General features: G+C 37.0%; 1 protein-coding gene across 2 annotated transcripts in view; it reads left to right on the top strand.

Annotated features, from left to right (window-relative positions):
- LOC133656105 (electrogenic sodium bicarbonate cotransporter 1-like) overlaps positions 1–27,500 on the top strand; it is a 106,940-nt gene that overhangs the window by 50,792 nt on the left and 28,648 nt on the right. For both annotated transcript variants that reach the window (XM_062056934.1, XM_062056933.1), the window contains exons 8-15: positions 195–271; positions 4,053–4,210; positions 4,274–4,361; positions 10,272–10,426; positions 12,797–12,913; positions 12,985–13,159; positions 19,379–19,512; positions 27,269–27,500. The exon at positions 27,269–27,500 is cut by the window's right edge and continues 31 nt beyond it. In XM_062056934.1, the coding sequence (XP_061912918.1) occupies positions 195–271; positions 4,053–4,210; positions 4,274–4,361; positions 10,272–10,426; positions 12,797–12,913; positions 12,985–13,159; positions 19,379–19,512; positions 27,269–27,500 (1,136 nt within the window). The remainder of the gene's footprint in view (positions 1–194; positions 272–4,052; positions 4,211–4,273; positions 4,362–10,271; positions 10,427–12,796; positions 12,914–12,984; positions 13,160–19,378; positions 19,513–27,268) is intronic.

The following is a 27,500-nucleotide window of genomic DNA, read 5'->3' as shown; positions in this document are numbered from 1 at the left end:
CCCTTCTAATCCTGGCCGCATTTAGTCCCGGTGTTTCTGGATCGGCTCAGCCTCTTTTATTCTCTCATCTATCCTGGGATCCTCTCCTTTGGCGTCTTATTCTAAAACCTATTTCCCCTCAGTGTTTGTAATAACTCTTGTTGTGGTGTTATATTAGCGCTGCGTGCAAATAAAAGCCACTCGCTTCCCTGCAGGTAGTCCCACCACGGCCCACCGGAACCTCACCTCCAACAGCCTGGGCGACTTCTCTGACAAACCGGAGAAGGATCAGGTAATGTGGGCCTCGCTCTTCTCAGGGTCGGCAAGAGGCGTCACGTGTCGGCACCGGAGAGAGCCTCACGTTGTAGATAAGAGCTGTGCAGGGAAACCATCACTGTTTTGAACACGCCCGTCTGTTTGCCAGTCAAGGTTCTTGGCTAATCTTCTGTGCGCTTCCTTATCTTGGCATATCGTTCTGATAAATGAGGTGCACTGTATGCTCATGTTGTATATTTTCCAGCAAGGATCCCACGATAGATTTTTTGTCCAAAATAATGCTTTGATATTGTGATTTTTAGACATTTTAAAACTGCTCGTGTGTGTCTATGGCTTAAAATGCAAATGAGCACTATTGTGTACTTTTTACACACACACTGCAGCTCTTGTCTGACAGATGCAATATATCACATACAGCAATGTAACATTTTGCTGGACAAAAATGTAATGCATTCTAACTCGTAAATAAACGCTAGCAAAAGTCAGCTAACAATGGAGCCAATGGCCTCTAACATTTTATATACCGTACATGCTGTTAGTATATAATTAATGTAGTATCCGTCAATTGATAATAACTAGGGATATCCGATAATATCGGACTGCCGATATAATCGGCCGATAAATGCTTTAAAATGTAATATCGGAAATTATCGGTAGCGGTTTTAAAATTACCGGTATTGGTTTCAAAAGTAAAATTCATGACTTTTTAAAACGCCGCTGTGTACACGGACGTAGGGAGAAGTACAGAGCGCCAATAAACCTTAAAGGCACTGCCTTTGCGTGCCGGCCCAGTCACATAATATCTACGGCTTTTCACACACACACAAGTGAATGCAAGGCATACTTGGTCAACAGCCATACAGGTCACACTGAGGGTGGCCGTATAAACAACTTTAACACTGTTACAAATATGCGCCACACTGTGAACCCACACCAAACAAGAATGACAAACACATTTCGGGAGAACATCCGCACCGTAACAGAACCAATACCCAGAACCCCTTGCAGCACTAACTCTTCCAGGGACACTACAATATACACCCCCCGCTACCCCCTAACCCCCACACCTCAACCCCGCCCACCCTCAACCTCCTCATGCTCTTTCAGGGAGAGCATGTCCCAAATTTCAAGCGCTGTTTTGAGGCATGTTAAAAAAATAATGCACTTTGTGACTTCAATAATAAATATGGCAGTGCCATGTTGGCATTTTCTTCCATAACTTGAGTTGATTTATTTTGGCGGGGCACCACAACAAAATTAGGCATAATAATGTGTTAATTCCACGACTTTATATATCGGTATCGGTTGATATCGGAATCGGTCAATTAAGAGTTGGACAATATCGGAATATCGGATATCGGCAAAAAAGCCATTATCGGACATCTCTAATAATAACATGTTACATTTACGTCTGTCCTGTCCTGCCACATCCGGCTTTTCATGTGGCCCGCCGGGCATCAACCATATCGTGATGTCTTTGTTCTTCGTGGTCGTGTTTTTTGTCTGAGAGTAACCCCTGGCGATCAAAGCTCGTTTAATACATGTAGCGCTAAACTTGACCGGAAGAGGGCGATGTCGCTACACCTTATGTTTATTTGTGATGGGTCACAAACATTGTGTGCAACGTTTGACATCGATGTTTAATTTCTATATACATCTGTAGTTTATTGTGTGAATGCATTAACACCACAATTTCTATTTTATTCATGTAAAATACACAATTGTGTTTTGTAATGTTTATTTGATGTTTATATTTTCAGTCTTACAAACCTAAATGAGGGAAACAAGTGTAAAGAAATACAACTGAGGAAAGAAAATAATTTCAATAGAAGGACCATCAATCCTCAACAAAACTTCTGGAGCTTCTGTTTCTTCACGCTGCTTAACTATCTGTCTCACAGGGAACGAGTAGCGAGGGCAGAATAATGAATTTATTGACAGTGCAGCGTGAACGCTGATGTGTTTACTTTGTAATTAAATAAATGCAGTCTCAAAGCAATATAACCTGCGCAGGGACTTTCTGACAAAACATCCATATTTCCATGTGGATGTTTCCTTGGGCTCTTCAAACTGCGGCCCTCTTCTTTTTGTCGTTGAATAGCCCTGATTTACGTGCTTTGCTCATTTTAAACCAAAACAAAAACACTACTAATCATGGCAGACTCCATGAAAGACAGCAAAGATTACTTTGGGACAAATGATGATCAAGAACCTTATATTTTTGAGCCTGAATATACGGAAGATGAGCTACAAGTTTCAGAAGGTGTGTGCTACACATATCCAACTTTAATAAAACACTAAGCATCATGTAACAATATTGCTAAGCGCTAAACAGGAAATACAAACATAATAAAACAATCACTTACGGTACAATGTCTGCTCTCACTGGGATACCGACTGATGGGATGTTTATATCTTCCTGTTTAGCTGAAGAATTAATCATAATCCTTGCGCGGGTTTAAAAAAAAAAAAATGCCGCAAACGAACGTCTTTTTGTGTCTTTCGAGCCATCTGCAGGTCTAAGTTGGATGTCGAAGTTGACTCAGAGGCAATGCAGCAGCTCAGCATGTCAAAGTCTGCGGCAGCCATATTGATATATATATATATATATATATTTTTTTTAAACATGCTAAAAACAGTCAGTTTTGTAATATTGGTGACCAAGTATATTATTATTAATTATTAGTTATACTTTTGATCTTTTTCTCCATTACATACCGATTTTTTTGCTCTTTTTGTCTTACATTTTTATTGTTTTTTCACTTCTAAGAACAGAATAAAAAAAGAATATAGTTGTGTTTAAAAAAAATTCTGTCTGTACGAAACTGTTAATGTTCAGTTACAAAGTTATCAGTGCTTATTATTGTTGTAATTTTTCAAAATTCTTAGTTCATAAGTTAGTATTAATTTATTTTTTAAATAACTAACTAAACTTTGTCTATATTTTAAGTATATTTAATTTTCAATTTGAGAGCCTATAATATTTTAGATGATGGGTTGTCTAAACTTTTTCCACCAAGAGCCGCATACTGAAAAGTCAAATATGTGATTTGTATTTTTTTTTTTTAAATGCTAAAAACGGATAATATATATTTAAAAAAAGTAAATGTTGTGTTATTGGTGACTAATTATATTATTAATAATTATTAGTTTAAAAATGTGAGCTTTTTCTTATTACATTACGATTTTTTTTCATACATTTTACTGTTTTTTTTGTTGGTGTTGATAAAAATGTGATTTTTTGAAAACACACAACTTTTTGAATGTCAGTACACACATTAGGTATATTTGCACAAAGTATCGGTATCGCCCATTCCAGTCTGAAATTTTACTCTGGATCGGAAAGGAAATCCGTGGTATCGCACATCACTACTCTAGAAATTAATATTTACCGCTAATTTTGTGCTAACGAGTTACAGAAGCCTGTAAATTCATGATTGGCAGGAGATGGTCGGACATCTAAAGTGTTTCCTTCCTCTATTGCAAAAATAAAAACAACAAATGTATATATTTAAAAATGTATGATGGACCCTGCTAGCATAGCTGTGTTAGCTCCATTATTTGCTGAAGAAAAACAAAATGATCCAACTTGGGTCTAACTGAATTTTAAGATGTGTAGTGAAGCCTGTTTTTTTTTTTTTTAAATATCTCTCACAAAAATGCATTTGAGCGCCTCTTCTCTCAAGTGAAGCTCATTATAGATTTGTTTATAATTATTGCCGCTAACACCAAACAACTTTTGTTAGTATGTTTCGGACTTGTTTGTCACTGTAACGCCGCCGTGTGCTTGCGTTCAGCTGAAGAACAAGTTCATGAAGAAGCTCCCCCGCGATGCCGAGGCGTCCAACGTGCTGGTCGGCGAGGTGGACTTCCTAGAGACTCCCTTTGTGGCGTTTGTTCGCCTGCAGAACGCCGTCATGCTGGGGGCGCTCACCGAGGTCCCGGTCCCCACAAGGTAAGACGCAGAAAACCAAATTAGTCGTGTCGGTCGCTGTGCTAAGCAGACGTTCCCTCGCAGGTTCCTCTTCGTGCTCCTGGGTCCAAAGGGGAAAGCCAAGTCCTACCATGAGATTGGGAGATCTATCGCCACCCTGATGTCTGACGAGGTCTGTGAACCACATGCTTGCTTCTGAAGTTTGTTGGAGAATAGCCACTTTGGTCAATAGTGATGGACCGTATTTTCCGGCCCGTAGGGCGCACCGAATTATAAGGCGCACTGCCGATGAGCGTGTCTAGTCAGGTTTATTTTCATACAAAAGGCGCACAGTCGCTTCAGGATGCGCCGTTTTGTGGGTGGTCTTATTTACGTGGCTCACCTTCGGCAGCGTCTTTTCTCCGTCATCTTTGTTGTAGCGGTGTAGCGTGCAAGGACGGGAGTGGAAGAAGTGTCAAAAGGTGGAGCTAACTGTTTTAATGACATTCAGACTTGACTTAAATCAATAACGGAGCAGCATTTCCTCATCCGTGGCTCACTAATGCAACAACAAGGCCGGAAATGTGTCCCGTGAAAAACCGTCAGACCGGAACTCTCTAATAACTAAAGTTCCTTGGGTGAATAATGTAAACTCACTACACTGGTATGTTTTAGCGCTTTCTTGGCGAGTTTACTGACAGATATAAGTAAGAACTTTACACTACTTTTATATTAGAAATGGCAACATGTCCCATAACAAGAAGATAGACAAAAAGTAGAAGCTTATCGACTTCGGTGTCGGCACGGACTACAAAGGCGGAACCGCGCAAATTTTCAGGACTTATGCAGATCCCAAATACACGTCAACGGGTACCAGAAGGTAAGAAAAGTTGCTGTTGCATAATATTGCGAAACAAAACACCAGATAATATGTCTTACCTTATACGCACACCATAGTAATACTCGTATGTTGAAGCACAGTACAATCCATTAAGCGATGCGGCTTCATAGCTTAACAAAGTTGTACTAAAACATTTTGATAGATTTTTGAGCGCCCTGTGTAATGTTCTATATTTTCAATGGAACATATAACATTTTGGTGTTGTTTACTTGAGTCATATTGCAGTCTACACGTATCTCTTATGTGTAACTGCCATCATATTGCAGTATACACATATCTCTTATGTGTGACTGCCATCTACTGGTCACACGTATCATTTCACCATGTACCAATTAAAATAGCTTTGAGGTTGGTAAGCACAACCAAAATTATTCTGTACATTAAGCGTCCTTGGTTATAAGGCGCACTGTTGAGTTTTTGAGAAAATGAAAGGATTTTAAGTGTGCCTTATAGTCCAAAAAATACATTATATGGTATACGATATAAATGATGTCCATTTGGCTGGGTGATAAAACGAAATTATTAAAAATCACGATAGACACGTAATTTATATCAATAAAAAAAAATGCGTTCGATAAAACATCAGATTCTTCTTCTCCGTCGGAAGAAAGCGGAAGTTGCGAAGCAAGGTTGGTTGCATGAACAAAGGCGCTCGCTCTCTGGTAACCGAGCAAAGCAGGAAGTGATCACTGATCAGTGGGAGTGGCACGCTAACAGCCAATCAGGTAGCAGTATCAACTATCAAGTTTGGTTGCGCCGTTTTGTTGACTGGCGCTCGATTCTTAGCATGAGGCATGAGAAGAGAGAATAAGGGCTCAACGAGTTTGGGCGCCCCCCTCAAAATGTCAACAAACCCAACCTCCCGCCCTGAAAACACGGTTCGGAAAAAAAATAAATCATAATTTTAATGAACAATGCAAAAATATCATCCAGTTAAAAAATGTTTTTAAATGAATGAATACATGATTTCCTGTGCTTTTAGCTCAGTAGTTAGCACGCTTGCCTTTCACACTGGCAACCTGGGTTCGCGCCCTGCTTAGAGCAGTCGGGGGGAAAAACAACGCAGCAGAGAGCGAGAGAGAGAATGTGTCTGTTTAATTATATGTACACATTTAGCTGTAAAAATCTGCTGTACAGTATGTATGTTTAATTATATGTACACATTTAGCTGTAAAAATCTGCTGTACAGTATGTATGTTTAATTATATGTACACATTTAGCTGTAAAAATCTGCTGTACAGTATGTATGTTTAATTATATGTACACATTTAGCTGTAAAAATCTGCTGTACAGTATGTATGTTTAATTATATGTACACATTTAGCTGTAAAAATCTGCTGTACAGTATGTATGTTTAATTATATGTACACATTTAGCTGTAAAAATCTGCTGTACAGTATGTATGTTTAATTATATGTACACATTTATTTGTAAAAATCTGCTGTACAGTATGTATGTTTAATTATATGTACACATTTAGCTGTAAAAATCTGCTGTACAGTATGTATGTTTAATTATATGTACACATTTAGCTGTAAAAATCTGCTGTACAGTATGTTTAATTATATGTACACATTTAGCTGTAAAAATCTGCTGTACAGTATGTTTAATTATATGTACACATTTAGCTGTAAAAATCTGCTGTACAGTATGTATGTTTAATTATATGTACACATTTAGCTGTAAAAATCTGCTGTACAGTATGTTTAATTATATGTACACATTTAGCTGTAAAAATCTGCTGTACAGTATGTTTAATTATATGTACACATTTAGCTGTAAAAATCTGCTGTACAGTATGTATGTTTAATTATATGTACACATTTAGCTGTAAAAATCTGCTGTACAGTATGTATGTTTAATTATATGTACACATTTAGCTGTAAAAATCTGCTGTACAGTATGTATGTTTAATTATATGTACACATTTAGCTGTAAAAATCTGCTGTACAGTATGTGTGTTTGGGTCCCTTTTTTAATAATCCTGGAAAACTAATACTAAAAGTCATAATGCCCGATAGTTTAAAAAAAAGTTATGACAGACCACCTCAAAAAAAATGTATGGAATTTTACAGTTTTTTAATGAACGGAACACCCAAAATGTACACTAAAATAAAGAAAGTGGGATTTACAATATTAACTATGAACAATAAAACAGTGAATATTAACAACATATGAACATCGCCCCTCTTACTTCTCAGACCAGCTCCTCCATAGACATATTTTACAATCAAGCAAAACACAACAAAAATGTAACAAACAGCAAAATATGAATGCAAAGGATAATAAACACCTGCAATATGATATGTTATCACTTTTACGCAGAAATTTTGTTGTAAAAATTTGCTTCCGCATCTGTTCCTGACACACGCGTTTGGGTCTGGCAGCTCTGAAAACAAACCCCGTCCAGTCTGCTTTGTTCCTGGTCTGAGTTGTTGTGACGTAGATTACCATAATAACTCAAAAGCGCAGATTTCAAACTGAAAACTAATGCTAAGTGTTGAAATAACAGAAGGACACATGTTTTTTTACATTTGAACAGAAATGTAGATACAACATGTTAAAACAGGAACATATCAGATGTTAACAGTAAATCAGCAAGTAGATGAATATTAGTTTTGAGAAAATAATACGACCAGAAATTACGCAATATGTGACTGCGCATGTCAGGAGGCAAATTAGAATGTTTGGAATGTAAGTTATTATGGCACTGCAACATGTAAAGCTATAAAGACTTTAGGCCCTGAGACCCCTCCTCAGTTCATACAGTCTTTACAACTAAATACTAACAATTTTCATTTATTTTTATGACTCAGATGTAGCCACGAACTGTAGTTACTGATAGTGGTTTTCTGAAGTATTCCTGTGCCCATGTGGAGATATCCTTTACACACTTTTTGACCCAGTAGCAAAGAACAATTTTTAATAGATTTTCATGACTCTCAGATGTAGCAACGAACTGTAGTTACTGACAGTGGTTTTCTGGAGTGTTCCTGTGCCCATGCGGAGATATCCTTTACACACCGGTGTCGGCTTTTGATGCAGTACCGCTTGAGGGATCGAAGGTCACGGGCATTCAATGTAGGTTTTCGACCTTGCCGCTTACGTGCAGTGATTTCTCCAGATTCTCTGAACCTTTTGATGATATTACGGACCGTAGATGGTGAAACCCCTAAATTACTTGCAATAGCTCGTTGAGAAATGTTGTGCATGTCAGGAGGCAAATTAGAATCTTTGGAATGTATAGACATGCACCTGGGGATAGGTTGATTGGTAACACTAAATTGGCCCTAGTGTGTGAATGTGAGTGTGAATGTTGTCAGTCTATCTGTGTTGGCCCTGCGATGAGGTGGCGACTTGTCCAGGGTGTACTCCGCCTTCCGCCCGAATGCAGCTGAGATAGGCTCCAGTACCCCCCGCGACCCCGAACGGGACAAGCGGTAGAAAATGGATGGATGGATGGATGGATGGAATGTATGTCATTATGGCACTGCAACATGTAAGGCTATAAAGACTTTTGGGCCGTAAGACACCTCCTCGGTTCATACAGTCTTTACAACCCTAACAATTTCAGTGTTTCCCACACATTCATTTATTTGTGGCGGCCCGCCACGAAAGAATTACGTCCGCCACAAATAGATTTTTCGGCTTGTTTTTTTTTATTTAAAAACAATTTTTTTTTTTGTCCTGTCCAGCTTCTCAGGCAAATCATATAGTTGATGTAGATGCCCATATAGGCTGTTCAGATTTACTTTACAAAAGAGAAGTGTAGGATACTTCTCTTGTTGCCTTATTTGTATTTGACCACTACTGTTTTCTGTTTATTTGTTACTGACTGTGGCAGCACACCTCTGCCTCTATTTCACTTTATGTTGCTGGTAAATAATATGGTTGTAGTAGTAGGCTAAAGTTAAATTATTTAGTATGCACTAATTAAAGGGGCAGAGCTTTAAGAGACATTTTAGCTTTTATATTTTATAAGATATATTTTTTGTAAGGACCACAATTAATAAATATATTTCAGTGAATAACTTACTGTTCAAATCTGTATATAAATATGTACATAAAGTGTTGTAATTATATTGTAAAATGGATGGATGGATGGATGGATGGACGTTTAAAACAAAACTGTTATTATTAATTAGTAAGTATACATTTTTTGAGCCTTTTTAGAGAAAATCATATTGTAGTAAATTATGCAAATTACTCGATTATGTCATGGTGACCACGCCCATAGCCACGCCCCCACCGCCACAGGTATCTTGGCAGTTTATGGGAAACACTGAATTTTCATTGATTTTCATGACTCTCAGATGTAGCGACGAAATGTAGTTACTGACAGTGGTTTTCTGCAGTGTTCATGTGCCCATATCCATTACACAATTTTTGATGCAGTAGCAAAGAACAATTTTTAATTGATTTTCATGACTCTGAAAATCAAGTGTTCATGTGCCCATGCAGAGATATCCTTTACATACTGATGTCGGCTTTTGATGCAGTACCGCCTGAGGGATCGAAGGTCACGGGCATTCAATGTTGGTTTTCGACCTTGCCGCTTACATGCAGTGATTTCTCCAGATTCTCTGAACCCTTTGATGATATTACGGACTGTAGATGGCGAAACCCCTAAATTACTTGCAATAGCTCATTGAGAAATGTTGCGCATGTCAGGAGGCAAATTAGAATCTTTGGAATGTAAGTCATTATGGCACTGCAACATGTAAGGCTATAAAGACTTTAGGGCCGTAAGACCCCTCCTCAGTTCATACAGTCTTTACAACACTAACAATTTTCATTGATTTTCATGACTCTCAGGTAGTCAACCATCTTGGGGCGGATGAAAATGAATAAAAACCTCCGAGTGTGACGCACAAAAGTCCGCATTATGACCGTTTGGGGAAAAAAGTGTGTTCCGTCGCGCTTGGCGCCTCCTCGGCAGGAATGTTAACAGAACACCTGGCTGTCAAGTTCCCACAGGCCTCTTGCTTTTTCCCAGAATCCTCTGCGTGTGTCAACATGGCAGTGCAGGAAGTGTACTTTTTCCAGGGTTTCCTCCAGTTAAACTTTACCCCCTCCTCGCCTTATCACGTGCTAGAGTCCGCGGTGACACGCCGACTGACAAATTTGTTTGCATACGAGCCCCTCGGGGGGTAGATTTGCATGTCGGTGACTCAAGAATTCCAACTGTCGCTCCACGTGCAGGTGTTCCACGATATCGCCTACAAAGCCAAGCACAGGCAGGACCTGCTGGCTGGGATCGAGGAGTTCCTGGACGAGGTCATCGTCCTGCCCCCCGGAGAGTGGGACCCCGACATCAGGATAGAGCCGCCCAAGTCGCTGCCTTCCTCCGATAAGAGGTCGGAAATGACTTAACATTTACCGACTTTTTACTGTCATTGTGTCAAATGTCGTTAAATGACACGTTGCCTCATGTAGTAATAGAGCAAAAAGACGTTTTGCTAAATATGAACAAAAATTACAGATGGCAATCTTTAGCTAACTCACCATTCAATTCCGATTCTTGAGATGATTCGATTCCGAACTGATTCTTCATTCCACACAATTCTTGCAATAAACAGTATTACTTTATTTTCCAGGCACCGGTATTTATGCCGCACCTACAGAATTTTAGAAGAAATAAATATGTTTACATTATTAACCGCACTGGACTATAAGCCGCAGATAGGTAAATAAACATTTACAGAATCTTTCTATCTTAATTGTTTACAAACGGTGTCTGGAACACGGCAGTAAACGAAACACAAGTCATCGTCAAGGACCCACTAGCTGCGAAAGCTAGCTCTCCAATCAGCTAAACAGACTCAACAATTCCTCTGTGAGGTTTTAGTGAACTTACAAAACTCAAAAAATGCCATCGTAAGTTAATACTAACACGGACACTTGTGAATGTGTTAGCATATCAGCTAATGCTAACGATGCTGTCTTGATTACATGACGATAGCATGTACAAATATGCATGAAAAGACTCCTACCGACATCACACATGGGATGGTTTAGTAAGTATCAATAGTTTTAGTTGTATTGTAAAACCTACAAACGTTGCTTGGAGTGATGAGTTAAGAATCCATACGAGTTGAAACGCTATGGACGAATACTTCTGACTCAAGAAGTACATTTTCAACCCAAAGCACCTGCAGTGAGCGAACTCTTTCAAAGGATGGCGCCACAGCACAAACTATAACATACCTTTACAATGTCGGTGTTTTATGAAAACTATTTGTTGAATACAAAACATTATGGCCGTTAGCGAAGAAAAAGTCCATAAATCGGCTGCACCGTTTTATAAGCCGCAGGGATCAAAGCGTGGGAAAAAAGTGGCGGCTTATAGTCCAGAGAATACAGTAATTAGTATACAAGTTATAATAAAACCTTTTCAAAACAGGTTACAAAAGCATCTCTTGGCTGCTGACCTACAACTTGTACGCACCCTAAAAAACGTATTTTAACAAACTTGTTTTTTATATTTTATTAATGAAAATCACATAATTGTAATCAATATAACGAAAGAAAATGGATCAACTCCTTCCGAGCTTTACATTACTTAGGATAGAAATGTATACCTACAAGAAGGAATACCAAAAATGTATAAAAGCAACAATATCAATAATATTAATGATGATATCCATAATAGTTGTTAATAATGTTTTTACTCCCGAAATGTATTCTTTAAAAAAATATAAATTAAATGTATATATAAATTGAAAAAAATTTAAACTGTTTCTCAAAAATTATGAATCCATTTAGAATCGGGTTGAATAAAAATTGCAGTTTCTTTTTTTTTTGGTGCACTCCTGTTTTTTTTTAAATATCAATTGGATCTTAATGTATGTAAAATGTAAAACTCAAATCACGATTCTAAATAAATTTGAGTCTAAATGAAATCATAATTTTGACTTGCATGTATTGGAAAAAAACCCGCCTAATATATATACATATATATATATACAGTATATATATACATTATATATATATATATATATATATATATATATATATATATATATATATATATATATATATATATATACACAGTGTGTGTATATATATATATATATATATATATATATATATATATATATATATACTGTTTTATATACAGTGTATATATATATTTATATACAGTTATATATACAGTGTATATATATATTTATATACAGTTATATAATTTTTTATTTTTTTTAAATTGATTTTAAAACAGACATTTTTTGCTCGATGTATGTGTTTATCTGTCAGCAGCCAAGATGAGCTTTTTTAAACCTGTATCCTGTTTTAAAGAAGTTTTGTATTATCATTTTTATACCAAAATATACTGTATATTGTGAACATTTGTTTAAAAATCGAGAATTGATTCTGAATCGAATGTCACTCCCAAGAATCGCAATTGAATTGAATCAAATAGTAAGTTGTTGTTGTTGGTCACATCCCTATTGCTTAAGCAGTAAAACAAGAACTGCTGTGGCACTGGTTCTTGTAAAGGTTCTGGTTGCTGGTCATTTAAATAAATAAATATTTTATATCAGTACAAATATTTTTTTAATCCAAATTTTACTGTATAAAAAATATATTGTATAGTATATCATTAGGAATATATTAAATAACCCTCAGAGTTCATAATGGTTATAATAATTTAAAAAAAACATTTATTGGCCTGTTGTCGAGCTGTATGTGTGATTGTGTTGTATTTTGTTGTTGTGTTTCTTCCCCAGAAAGAACCAATATGCTGGCTTGGAGCCCCCGCCGATGAACGGCGACGCCCCCCATGATGCAGGTCACGGCGGGGGAGGAGGTCACCAGATTGGCGAGGAGCTCCAATGCACCAGAAAGTAAAAAACAACAACAAAAACAACCTTTTGTAAAGAAAGAGTCTTGTAAGTATGGATGTCGTGTCGCTCAGGTTTTGCGGCGGTCTCATCCTGGACGTCAAGCGCAAGTTGCCGTTCTTCGCCAGCGACTTCTACGACGCGCTGCACATCCAGTCGCTGTCCACCATCTTGTTCATCTACCTGGGCACCGTCACCAACGCCATCACCTTCGGCGGCCTGCTGGGCGACGCCACGGAAAACATGCAGGTGAGGGAGAAGCGGGTGGGAAAGCAGCTTTGTACCTCAAAAAAACTTTTATTACCAAACAAATTTAAATCAATTTGATCGGCGTTTGCCGCTACTAAACAGCACATTTTTTCATGTAACATGCTTTAAAAAAAATAAAAAGCAAGGAATATTGTATAAAAACAATACAATAGAACTTCTACGGTATCTCCTTCCCCATCAAACACACCATCTGCAGCCTCTTCATATTTTCATGGATAAGTTTATGACGTTATGTAATAATGTACAGCATTTACCTTCTACGGTATCTCCTTCTCTGTCAAACACACCATCTGCAGCCTCTTCATTTTTTCGTGGATAAATTTATGAAGTGATGTATTAATAATGTGCAGCATTTACCTTAGAGAGCGGACTTCTACGGTATCTCCTTTTTCGTCAAACACACCATCTGCAGCCTCTTCGTATTTTCATGGATACATTGATGAAGTTATGTAATAATAGTTTACAACATTTACTTGGAGAGCAGATTTTTACGGTATCCCCTTCTCCGTCAAACACACCATCTGCAGCCTCTTCATATTTTCATGGATAAATTGATGAAGTTATGTAATAATAATGTGCAGCATTTAACTTCGAGAGCGGCGTTCTGCGGTATCTCCTTTTTTGTCAAACACACCATCTGCAGCCTCTTCATATTTTCATGGATAAATTGATGAAGTTATGTAAAAATTTACAGCATTTGCCTTAGAGAGCGGACTTCTACGGTATCTCCCTCTCCATCAAACACACCATCTGCAGCCTCTTCATATTTTCATGGATACATTTATGAAGCTATGTAATAATGTACAGCATTTACCTTCTACTGTATCTCCTTCTCTGTCAAACACACCATCTGCAGCCTCTTCATATTTTCGTGGATATATTGATGAAGTTATGTAATAATAATGTACAGCATTTACCTTAGAGAGCGGACTTCTATGGTATCTCTTTCCACGTCAAACACACCATCCGCAGCGTCTTCATATTTTCATGGATAAATTCATAAAGTTATGTAATAATAATGTACAGCATTTACCTTAGAGAGCGGACTTCTACGGTATCTCCTTTTCCGTCAAACACACCGTCTGCAGCCTCTTCATATTCTCATGGATAAATTGATGAAGTCATGTAATAATAATGTGCAGCATTTAACTTAGAGAGCGGACTTCTACGGTATCTCCTTTTTTGTCAAACACGCCATCTGCAGCCTCTTCGTAGTTTCATGGATAAATTGATGAAGTTATGTAATAATATACAGCATTTGCTTTAGAGAGCGGACTTCTACAGTATCTCCTTTTTCGTCAAATACACCATCTGCAGCCTCTTCATATTTTCGTGGATGAATTAATGAAGTTATGTAACATTAATGTGCAACATTTAACTTAGACAGCGGACGTCTACGGTATCTTCTTTTAAGTCAAACACACCATCTGCAGCCTCTTCATATTTTCATGGATAAATTGATGAAGTTATGTAATAATAATGTACAACATTTGTCTTAGAAAGCGGGCTTCTACGGTATCTCCTTTTTCATCAAATACACCATCTGCAGCCTCTTCATATTTTCATGGATAAATTGATGAAGTTATGTAATAATAATGTACAGCATTTACCTTAGAGAGCATCTACTGTTTTTTTTTTATGATCGCCACACTTGGTCATGTTTTGTATGATTTATTTCTTTAACTCACTGAATATCATCCACTTCTTCTTCTCAGCACTGTTCTTCACACTCACTCTCTTCCTTCCAGTGGTTGGAAAACATGTCCATCTTTTAGCTACAAGCTAAGGCTAGCGAGTAAGACCGGATGTTAACCTAAAGTGTAAAAATTAGCAGAAAGACTGCTCGTATCCCGAAAAACTCGTTGGACGAGTCGTTTTTATTCCGATATAAATATCGCATAAATGTATTAGTAAAATTGTTTTCATGTGTTTGGTTTGATATTTTTTTAATTAAATAAGATTTATAGTTTAGAAAAAATAAAACTAAATTAAAATAATTAGTAAATATATGTATATTTTTTTACATTTAAATGAGCTTTTTTTTTTTAAAATTTTAGTACTCTTTTTTTTTTTTTGAGGAAACAAAACTGTCATGTATATTTTAATTTAAAACATCATTAAATAAGCAATTATGTAATCGCCTGATTCTTGCCGACTGAGTGTGAACCATCCCAAAAAACTTGCTCGATGAGTCACTTTTAAAAAACTTTTTTTTTTTTTAAATGAATTTATTAATAATCAACAAAACAATACACAACAATACCACAATAATGCAATCCAATTCCAAAACCAAACCCGTCCCAGCAACATTAAGAACAACAACAAATAGAGCAATTGAGGACACACAAACATGACCCAAAACAATCCAAATGTAGTGAAACAAAAATGAACATTATCGACAACAGCATCAATATTAGTGATAATTTCAAAATAGCAGTAATTAAAAAAAAACCTCATTGATATTATCATTAAAAATATTAATAAAAAAAAAAAAAAAAAAATTGAAACGAACAATAGTGTCATAGTGGCTTACACTTGCATCACATCTCACAAGCTTGACAACACAATGTGTCCAATATTTTCCACAAAGATATAATAAGTCATATTTTGGTTCATTTAATAGTTGAAACAAATTTAAATAATGGATCCCATATTCCAATATATGACTCATTATTATCTAAACTAAATGCAGATGAGTCCCTTTTATTCCAATATTAATGTCTAAATTTACTAGTAAAACATTTTCGTGTTCAGTTTTATAAAAAAAATGTATTACAAAAATTAAATGTATAGTTAAAAACATTAAAACTATATTAAAATAATTTTCTAACTTTAAAATGTCTACATTTAAATAGCTTTTTTATTATTTTTATAATTTCAGTACTCTTTTTTTTTTTTTTTTTGAGGAAACAAAACTGCCATTCTATTCATAAAACACTATAAATTTTAATAAATGTTTTTATTAAATGAACAATTTCATGATTGCCTGATTCTTTCCGACTGATTGTGAACCATCCCGAAAAACTCACACTTTTATTCTGATTTTTTGAGGAAACAAAGCTGCCAAAAATATATTTTAATAAAGAAATGTTTTTAAATAAACAATTAAGTGAATGATTGAGCGTGAGCCAATTTAAAAAAAATTGCAAGATGAGTCACTTTTATTCCCATGTAAATATTGTCTACATTTACTAGTAAAATAGTTTTCATGTGTTTTGTTATAAAAAAAAAGTTGTAATTTGAAAAAATTCAATTTCTTGTTAAAAAAACATTAAAACTAAATTAAAACAATTAGTCAAATTTTAAATTTCTTTACATTTAAATTAGCTTTTTTTTTTTCTTACAATTTCAGTACATTTTTGAGGAAAAAAAACTGCTATTCTATTCATCAAAAATATATATTTTAATAAAGAAATGTTTTTAAATAAAACAATTTACATTTCTTTACTTTTAAATTTGCTTTTGTTTTTTTAAACTCAGAACTTTTTTTGAGGAAACAAAACTGCCATTTGTTCATTCCAAAACATTTTTTATTTCAAATTCCCATAGTATTTTTAAGAAAAAAGAGCAAAAAAATCTAAATGTAATGAGAAATTTTTTTTTCTCCTAGAAACTAAATTAAAATAGTGAGATTTCAATTAGCTTTTTTATTTTTTTCTAAGTTCAATACTCCCTTTTTTTGAAGAAACAAAACTGCCATTCTCGTCATGAGAATAAAAAAAAATATATTAAGTTAAAGTTAAAGTACCAATGATTGTCACACACACACTAGGTGTGGTGAAATTTGTCCTCTGCATTTGACCCATCCCCTTGATCACCCCCTGGGAGGTGAGGGGAGCAGTGGGCAGCAGCGGTGCCGCGCCCGGGAATCATTTTTGGTGATTTAACCCCCGATTCCAACCCTTGATGCTGAGTGCCAAGCAGGGAGGTAATGGGTCCCATTTTTATAGTCTTTGGTATGAACTCACAACCTACCGATCTCAGGGCGGACACTCTAACCACTATATATCTATATATATAGATATATATATTTAAAAAATGTTATTAAATAAACAATTACGTCACCGCCTGACTTTCCCCCGTGGTAAAAAGTCGGGACGTCTTCGCTTTTTGTCGCCGGCGGTTACAAAGCCACCAGCACACAAAAAGGTCCTCCGCTGATTAGCGCCCACTAATGTGCAGCTCAAAGGCTCACACCGCACCCATCTGTTGGCCCGGCTGCCTCCGCCGCCATGATGGCGTCCACGTCTTCCCCTGAGGTGGGCCGGTGGACAGCGGGCCTGCACAGGGGATTTGAGCGGGCCTTAAATAACCGTAAAATCCAGATTACTCGGTGGCTGCCTCGTCACTGCTGCCTTTCCACTGACCTCCACACGTACCGCAAGGGGGAAGCCTGACCTGACTTGATCTCTATCTCTCTCTGCGCACACGCACGCACACGCACGCACACAAACACACATTCTTGTATTTCTTACCTTCTTGAGACCTCCGAAAAATGCCTACCTCTTTAGGACCACCCTTTCGAGATATATAAAGATTAGTATTTACAACATTAATAATATATACATAATATTCAAATATAAAAAAGCTTGATGTGAAAAGTGAGTTGGAATTTCACAAGAAAAAGGTCACAATTTCAATAGAAGAACTTAGAATTGTGGCAGAATTATAATAAAAGTCGTCATTTTACTCAACGCAAGTCAAAATTTTACAAAAAAAAACCGGAACATTTGTGCAATATTATGGTACAAGTTTGAATTTTACTCAATAACAGTTGCAATTTTACAAACAAAGCTTAACATTTTGGCAATTTTATGAAAAGAGTCGTAATTTTACCTGTCAAAAGTCACAATTTTATAAGAAAACTTTAAAATGTTGGCAATATTATAATAATTATCGAATTTTACTTGGCAAAATTATGACAAAATCATAATTTTACTCAAAAAATGTCACTATTTTACAAGAACAATAAAAAATTTGGGGCAATATTGTGATACAAGTCAGAATTTTATATTACAAATTTCACCATCCATCCATTTTCTACCGCTTATTCCCTTCGGGGTCGCGGGGGGCGCTGGAGCCTATCTCAGCTACAATCGGGCGGGAGGCGGGGTACACCCTGGACAAGTCGCCACCTCATCGCAGGGCCAACACAGATAGACAGACAACATTCACACACTAGGGCCAATTTAGTGTTGCCAATCAACCTATCCCCAGGTGCATGTTTTTGGAGGTGGGAGGAAGCCGGAGTACCTGGAGGGAACCCACGCAGTCACGGGGAGAACATGCAAACTCCACACAGAAAGATCCCGAGGCCGGGATTGAACTCACGACTACTCAGGACCTTCGTATTGTGAGGCAGACGCACTAACCCCTCTGCCACCGTGCTGCCATTTTACATAAAAAAGTAATCATTTTATGATAATTTTTTCCCCCCAATATTACAGAAACAGAAAGAATATGAGAAATTGTACCCCAATTTGATAAAAAAGTTGACATTGTGAGGAAAAATAAATACATATTTATTTATTTTTTTTAAATTATTTTTGTCCAAAGGGGGCGCATTTCAATTTCTTACACACACTCGTTATTACATATGTTGACCAGAGGGGGAGCACTTCAAATTTCTACACACACTTGCTTTCATATGTTGACCAGAGGGGGAGCACTTTTAAAACCGACACACATTCAATTTGAAAAATCCCTCCTTTTTGGGACCACCCTAATTTTGACCACCACATTCTCTATTAGATGCAATGGTTGGGACCATGATTTATGTCTTAACTATGGAATGTACTTTTCCTTGTTGATGTCTCAAAAAGGGTAATATACAAGAACACACGCGTCCGATATTCCTATTGGAGCCTAAAGACATTCAGTATGTGGACCTGAAACAGGCTTGTCTTGATGGGCCGGCCCTGCAGGCATATGTGTGTGTGTGTGTGTGTGTGTGTGTGTGTGTGTGTGTGTGTGTGTGTGTGTGTGTGTGTGTGTGTGTGTGTGTGTGTGTGTGTGTGTGTGTGTGTGTGTGTGTGTGTGTGTGTGTGTGTGTGTGTGTGTGTGTGTGTGTGTGTGTGTGTGTGTGTGTGTGTGTGTGTGTGTGTGTGTAGGTAAAATAAAGCATACAGCTGAGTAAGTAAAAAAAAAAAAAAAGTCAGTTTTTTTTTATGTGACGTGCATAATGTGTTTGTTTTGAAGGGCGTGTTGGAGAGCTTCCTGGGCACGGCGCTGACCGGGGCGGTCTTCTGTTTGCTGGCAGGGCAGCCCCTCACCATCCTCAGCAGCACGGGTCCGGTTCTGGTGTTCGAGAGGCTCCTCTTCAACTTTAGCAAGTACGTTTTGGCAAACAAAACAAAAAGCGGACATCTAGTTTTCAAATAAGCCTGATACAAAAACGTTCTATTTGGCACACCGGTTTTTTTTTCCCTGTCTGGCGGCGGTGCCGGGGGCGGGGCTGAGACATGAGCAGGTGAGGCGATGATGTCATCGCCACAGTGACTCATACTTATTACTAATGCCGTTGCAAGGAAGCCCAAACATCCCACTCAAACAAGAAAACACGTCCGACGGCCTCAGGGTTAACGCTACAAGCTGGTCCAGGGGTGTCCACAGTGTGGGCCGTGGGCCATTTGTGGCCCTCTTCTCGAGTTTTGTTGGCCCGCAGCATATTGTCGGAAAACAGACAATAAAAATGTTTTTTTTAAAAAGAGCAAAAAATCGAAATATAATGACATTTAATAATAAAAAAACCTAAAATAATAATTTAAATTTACATTTCTTTACTTTTAAGTGGTTTGCAGCATATTTTCTGAAAAAAAGACAGTAAAAATGTAAGAAAAAAACAGCAGAAAATGTATATATAATGAGAAATTTTTATACATTTTTTATATAAAAAATTTAAGAAAATAATCGGTCAGATTTACATTTCTTTACTTTTAAATGGTCTGCAGTATATTTTCGGGAAAAAACGACAGTAGAAATGTATAAAAAAAACGCAAAAAATATATACATAATGATACATTTTATATTGTTTTATATAAATTTGTCAAATACTTTACTTTTACTTTTTTTTTTTTTTAAACTCTACTTTTTTTGAGGAAACAAAACTGAAATTTGTTCATTTAAGAAAGTATTTTGATTTCAAATTCCTGCAGTATATGTAAGAAAAAAAGAGAGCAACAAATCTAAACGTAATGAGAATTTTTTACTCTAGAAACTAATTTCAAATAATTAATCAGATTTACACTTTTTTAGTTTGAAACAGCCCGCAGATTATTGTCGTAAAAAAGTCAGCTGTAAAAATGTAACAAAAAAAGAGAAAAAAATCTAAATGTATTGAGAGATTTTATTAATTTGTTTTTTTAATAAAAAACTAAATTCAAATAATATATAACTTTTAAATAAACAGTAAAAATGTAAGAAAAAAGAGCAAACGATCAAAATGTAATGGGAATGTTTTTTTTAATATAAAACTAAATTAAGATATAATATTACTCTTAAATTAGCAGTCAAAATGTAAGGAAAAAAAACAAAACATTTAAATGTAATTTTTTTGTAGAAAGTAAATCAAAATAATTAATCAAATTTACGTTTCTCTACTTTGAAATGGCCCGCAGAATACTTTTGTGAAAAAATCAACAGTAAAAATGTAAGAAAAAAGAGCGAAAAATCTAAATGTATTGAGAGATTTGATTAATTTGGTTTTTTTGATAAAACTAAATTAAAATGATATATAACTCTTAAATTAGCAGTCAAAATGTAAGAAAAAAGAGCAAAACTATTTTTTTATAAAAAAAATTCTAGAAACTAAATTAAAATAAATAATCAATATTACATTTTTTTACTTTAAAATAGCCCGCAGAATATTGTAAAAAAAATATACAGTAAAAAGTTAGAAAAAAAGAGCAAAAAATGTAAACGTAATGACAGATTTTATTAATTATTTTTTTAAATAAAAATTAAATTAACAAAATATAAAACTTTTAAATAAACAGTAAATATGTGAGAAAAAAGAGAAATTGTATTTATTTATTTTTGAATAAAAACAAAATTAAAATAATATATAACTCTTAAATTATCAGTCAAAATGTAAGAAAAAAGAGCAAAACATTTAAATGTAATGAGAAAAAGTAATAATGAGTAATAATTATAATAATATACATTGTCACCTATACTACAAAGCTTTGTCTTTAAATATCTGCAAATACAATTTCTGTTTTTAAAAAAAAATTAAAAATATCAAAATGGCGGCGGTGCCGCACACTTTATCTTTTCAGTTTGTAGCCCTTGGTGGAAAAAGTTTTGACCCCCCCTGATTAGAAGCACTCGAGATGCAAATAAAATAAAAACATAGACAAAAGGATCATTTTAACTTATGAATTAATTCATTTGAAAAATGACAACACTAATAAACACTGTTAAATGTGTTACTGAACATCGCAACAACAGTAGAAATTTAAGCAAAAAGACGTAAAATAATGAGAAAAAGTTAAACTGTTGATACTAATGGTTAACTATAATATACTTTGTCACGTATGACACAAAGTTGTCTTTCAATACACAATGTCCGTGTTTTAAGCATTTTTTTTTTTTTACTTTTAGAAAAGAAAAACATATTTTTAGTTGGCTGCCATCGGTGTAAAGTTTGATCCAGTCGATAATGCGTCAAACCAGCCAATATTCTGACAAACAACTGATCAATTGTCTGTTCTGCTCACGCCCGCCATGGGAATTGCTATGATATGTTGTGATGTAACCGCTCTCACGGCCTTTTCCTTTCACTTTTACTTGTGACAGTAGAACAAGATAAATGACTTTTCTCGCTGTCACAAGCCGACTTTTGACGCCGCCTGGAAGCGCTCCTGTGAGCCTGACAGTTGGCTCCTCCCCCTGCCATTCATTGGCCTTCTCACATTACTGAGGACCGCGCCCGTTGTCGGCCAGCATTAATAATTAATTTTACAGTCGTGGTGTTTCCATTCCAGGCACTAATTGTTACCCTCAACATGTACTGTACCTACCCTCTTGCCTTTTTTATCATTTTAGAACTTTATTTGACTTATTGTGTTTTTTTCCTGTGTGGGCACTAATTGTCTTGTATATTTGTGACTAATCGTAGTTGACATTTTTTTTTTGTAATATAATTATGACACACGAGCAAAAAGTGTATTTATAATTTTGTGGTTCTGGCTTTTTATGTTAATTTCAGCGAGTGCCAGTTATTATTATTATTAACTGGTGATGAGAGCAATTTTGTGATTATAATCATTATGACAGGTATGCTGGCTTCGTGTGTACCATTGACTTTGTGGATTATTTACATATTTCCATTTCTTTTACACAAGGTGGTTGTTATCATTAATAACTGGTGGGAGGAGTGATCATTCAGAGTCAACGAGTATACTCTCTGCTTTGACTTTGTGGATTATTTTGGCCTTTTTTTGTTTTTCTGTGGTTGAAGGTGGTGGTTATCAATAATAACTGGTGGGAGGAGCAATTTATCATGAATTATTATACGATGGATCCAAGATCACGTGTCTGAGTAGGCGAGCATACCGTCGCCTTCGATTTTGTGGAATATTATGCCTCTGTTTGTTTGCTGTGGTGCAAAGTGGCAGTTATCAATAATAACTGGTGGGAGGAGCAATTTATCATGAATTATTATACGATGGATCCAAGATCATGTGTCTGAGTAGGCGAGCATAGCGCCGCCTTCGATTTTGTGGAATATTTTGCCTATGTTTGTTTGTCCGTGGTGCTAGGTGGCGGTTATCATTAACTGGTGAGAGGAGCAATTTATTACGAATTATTATACGATGGGTATGATGATCTAAGAGCATGTGTCTGAGTAGGGTAGCATACCGTCGCCTTCGATTTTGTGGAATATTTTGGCTCAGTTTGTTTTTTTCGTGGTGCAATGTGGCGGCTATCATTAATAACGGTTAGTAGAAGTGATTGCAATCTAAATTTTATGATAGGTGGTAGGGATGTGAATCTTGCAACAACTCATGATTTCATTAGATTTCGATTCATAATCGGTTCTTAATTCAAACCGATTCTTGCAATACACTTTTTTTGGTATAAAAAACTTTTAAAACTTTTTCTTTTTAAAAGTTGATTCTTAAAAAAAGAAAAGAAAAGTTTTCTAAAAAAATATATTCACGTATGTTCACAGGACATGTGCATGAATAAGCAAGCATACCGTCTGCTTTAATTTTGTAGATTGTTTTAGCTCTTTTTGTTTTTCTCCGGTGGAAGGTGGCGGTTATCATTAATAACTGGTAAGAGGATTGATCACATTATAAACTATGATGTATTCCTAGGGCATGGACCTGACTAAGCGTGCATTCCAGCAATTATGTTTTTGTGCATTATTTTGGCTCTTTTTATTTAACTGTAAGGTGGCAGTTATCATGAATAACTGGTGGGAGGAGCGATCACATTATAAATTACCGTACATGATAGGTCTGATCCTGTTCATGTGCCTGAGTAAATACTACTGTCGGATTTAGTTTTGTAGGTTATTATTGGCTCTTTCCCGTTTCCGTGGGGCAAGGTGGCAGTTATCATGAATAACTGATGGGACGAGCAATCACTTGACAAGTTTCATGATAGACCTGTTCCTGCGCATGTGTCTGAGTAAACTACTACACCGTCGGCTTTGATTTTGTGCATTATTTTGGATCTTTTTGTTGTTTACTGTGGTGAAAGGTGGCGGTTATCATGAATAACTGGTGGGAGGAGCGATCACATTATAAATTACATAAGTCTGATCCCGTGTATGTGCCTGAGTAAACACTACTGTCAGATTTAGTTTTATAGGTTGTTTGTGGCTATTTTTGTTGTGCAAGGTGGCGGTTATCATGATTAACTGGTGGAAGGAGCTATCACATTATAAGTTTAATGATAAATATGTTTCTGTGCATATGCATGAGTAAACTAGCACAATGTTGCCTTTGATTTTGTGCATTATTTTGGAGTTTTTGTCGTTACTGTAGTGCCAAGTGGCTGTTATCATGAAAAACTGTGGGGAGGAGCGATTACATTATAAAATACATGATACATCTGTTTTTGTGCATGTGCCTGAGTAAACACTTCTGTCAGCTTTAGTTTTGTGGGTTTTTTAAAAATCTTTTGGTTGTTTACCGTGGTGCAAAGTGGCAGTTATCATGAATAACTAGTGGGAGGAGCTATCACATTATACGTTTAATAATAGGTATGTTTCTGTGCACATGCCTGAGTAAACTAGCATACTGTCGCCTTTGATTTTGTGCATTATTTAGGATTATTTTTTTGTTGTTTACTGTGGCTGTTATCTTGAATAACTGTAGGGAGGAGTGATCACAATATGAAATACACGATAGGTCTGTTCCTGTGCATGTGCCTGAGTAAGCACTACTGTCGGCTTGAGTTTTTTGGGTTATTTTTGGATCTTTTTGTTGTCTACTGGTTAAAGGTTAAAGTACCAATGATTGTCACACACACTAGGTGTGGTGAAATTTGTCCTCTGCATTTGACCCATCCCCTTGTTCACCCCCTGGGAGGTGAGGGGAACAGTGGGCAGCAGCGGTGCCGCGCCCGGGAATCATTTTGGTGATTTAACCCCCAATTCCAACCCTTGATGCTGAGTGCCAAGCAGTGAGGTAATGCGTCCCATTTTTTTATAGTCTTTGGTATGACTCGGTGGTGCAAGGTGGCTGTTATCATGAAAATCTGGTGGGAGGAGCAATCACATTTATAAATTACATGATAGGTCTGATCCTGTGCATGTGCCTGAGTAAACACTACTGTCTAATTTAGTTTTGTTGGTTATTTGTGGCTATTGTTGTTGTGCAAGGCAGTGGTTATCATGAATAACTGTAGGGAGGAGTTAACACATTATAAAATACACGATAGGTCTGTTCCTGTGCATGTGCCTGAGTTAACATCACTGTCGTTTTTGTTTTGTGGGTTATTTTTTTATCTTTTTGTTGTCTACCGTGGTGCATGTGGCTGTTATCATGAATAACTGGTGGGAGGAGCTATCACAGTATAAGTTTAATGATGGGTCTGTTTCTGTGCATGTGCCTGAGTAAACACTACTGTCGGATTTAGTTCTGTAAGTTATTTGTGGCTATTTTTTTTTGTGCAAGGTAGTGGTTATCATGAATAACTGGTGGGAGGAGCGATCACATTATAAATTACATGATAGGTCTGATCCTGTGCATATGCCTGAGTAAACACTACTGTCGGATTTAGTTTTGTAGGTAATTTGTGTCTATTTTTGACGTTTACCTGGGTGTGAGGTGGCGGTTATCATGAATAACTAGTGGGAGGAGCGATCACGTTATAAGTTTCATGATCGGTCTGTTTCTGTGCATATGCCTGAGTAAACTGGCATACTGTCGGCTTTGAATTTCCGTACTGTTTTTGGATCTTTTTGTTGTTTACTGTGGTGCAAGGTGGCGGTTATCATGAATAACTAGTGGGAGGAGCGATCGCGTTATAAGTTTCATGATTGGTCTGTTTCTGTGCATATGCCGGAGTAAACTAGCATACTGTCGGCTTTGAATTTCTGTATTGGATCTCTTTGTTGTTTACCAGGGTGTGAGGTGGCGGTTATCATGAATAACTAGTGGGAGGAGCGATCGCGTTATAAGTTTCATGATAGGTCTGTTTCTGTGCATACTGTCGGCTTTGAATTTCTGTATTGTTTTTGGATCTTTTTATTGTTTACCGTGGTGCAAGGTGGCGGTTATCATGAATAGTCCTAACAGCCAATCAGGTAAGAGTATCAACTATCAAGTTTGGTTGCGCCATCTTCTTGTCTGGTGGTTGATTCTTTGCATGGAGTAAGAAGAGAAAGTCAAAATGAAGGAATTGTGGATAAAAGAGGAAAAGTCACCTGGACAGAATGGCAGTTTTTTTGGATTTTGTCAAAGGGACCGTAGTCAGACCTATGTGGTCTGTAAATGATGCAAGGCAAGACCGCTAAATACCACACCACCTTAGCCGTGCTCACCCTTTAGAGCACAGCTGTAACTTCCTGTCACTAAACCCTGCAGAAGTTGGTTCTCTGTTATGTATATCAAGCACAATAAAACACCCTTCTAATAATGCAAGGTGGCAGGTATGGTCGAAAAAACTGGGGAGAGGAGTGATCGCATGATAACTAAGTAGGGACGGCGTGGCGAAGTTGGTAGAGTGGCTGTGCCAGCAATCGAAGTGTTGCTGGTTACTGGGGTTCATTTCCCATCTTCTACCTTCCTAGTCACGTCCGTTGTGTCCTTGGGCAAGACACTTCACCCTTTGCCTCTGATGGCTGCTGGTTAGCGCCTTGCATGGCAGCTCCCGCCATCAGTGTGTGAATGTGTGTGTGAATGGGTAAATGTGGAAATACCGTCAAAGCGCTTTGAGTACCTTGAAGGTAGAAAAGCGCTATACAAGTATAACCCATTTATCATTTATTTATCATTATAAGTACAGATCAGAGCACTCCCGGTCAAAGGAGCCAGACCAAATCACAGATGACATGAACGGACAATGAGCTAACGTCCCTGTCAGAATAATTGTATCTAAGTTATCACAAAACTTTGTGTTACATTGAGTTCAGCTCACCCTGCGAGAGGACAGAAGCTGTCTTTGATCCTACCAAGCAAAAGGCTTGTAAAACTCCACCGTGTAGGATGGGAAGTGACATGAAGGCGTCGGTTTCTTTGATGTATTGTCTTGACCCGAGATCTACAAAGCGGAGAGAAAGCAGGACCTGCCCAAGCTCCAGGCACCTCTTCTTTGAACTATTTTACGACCTTTCCTTTTAACTGTTTACGACCTTTTCTTTGAACTGTTTTGTAATCAAAGGCGATGGCTGTTTACGACCCCCCGTCCCTTTAAACACAGCTGTTGCCATGTAATCAGGGAAAGTCCAAATAAAAGAGGAGGCGTACAATCTTTCGTCAGAGCGTGGTGGAACACTGTACAAGGGTACAGGTGTACGCGCTCTCCTCATTGAGCCAAATTTAATTCTGTCTCTGTTTTATTCCTTGCTTCTTTGTCTGTTTAATAGATGTCATCAGTGTTTGAACCTGACAGTCCCCCCTCCCCCCGCAGAGACAACAACTTCGACTACCTGGAGTTCCGGCTGTGGATCGGTCTGTGGTCGGCGGCGTTCTGCCTGGTCCTGGTGGCGACCGACGCCAGCTTCCTGGTGCAGTACTTCACCCGCTTCACCGAGGAGGGCTTTTCGGCGCTCATCAGCTTCATCTTCATCTACGACGCCTTCAAGAAGATGATCAAGCTGGCGCACCACAACCCCATCAACGCGCACTTTGAGGCCGACCTC

This window comes from Entelurus aequoreus, linkage group LG08 (assembly GCF_033978785.1).
Source record: "Entelurus aequoreus isolate RoL-2023_Sb linkage group LG08, RoL_Eaeq_v1.1, whole genome shotgun sequence".
NCBI classification, from domain to species: Eukaryota; Metazoa; Chordata; class Actinopteri; order Syngnathiformes; family Syngnathidae; genus Entelurus; species Entelurus aequoreus.
This window is presented reverse-complemented; position numbering and strand designations above follow the sequence as displayed.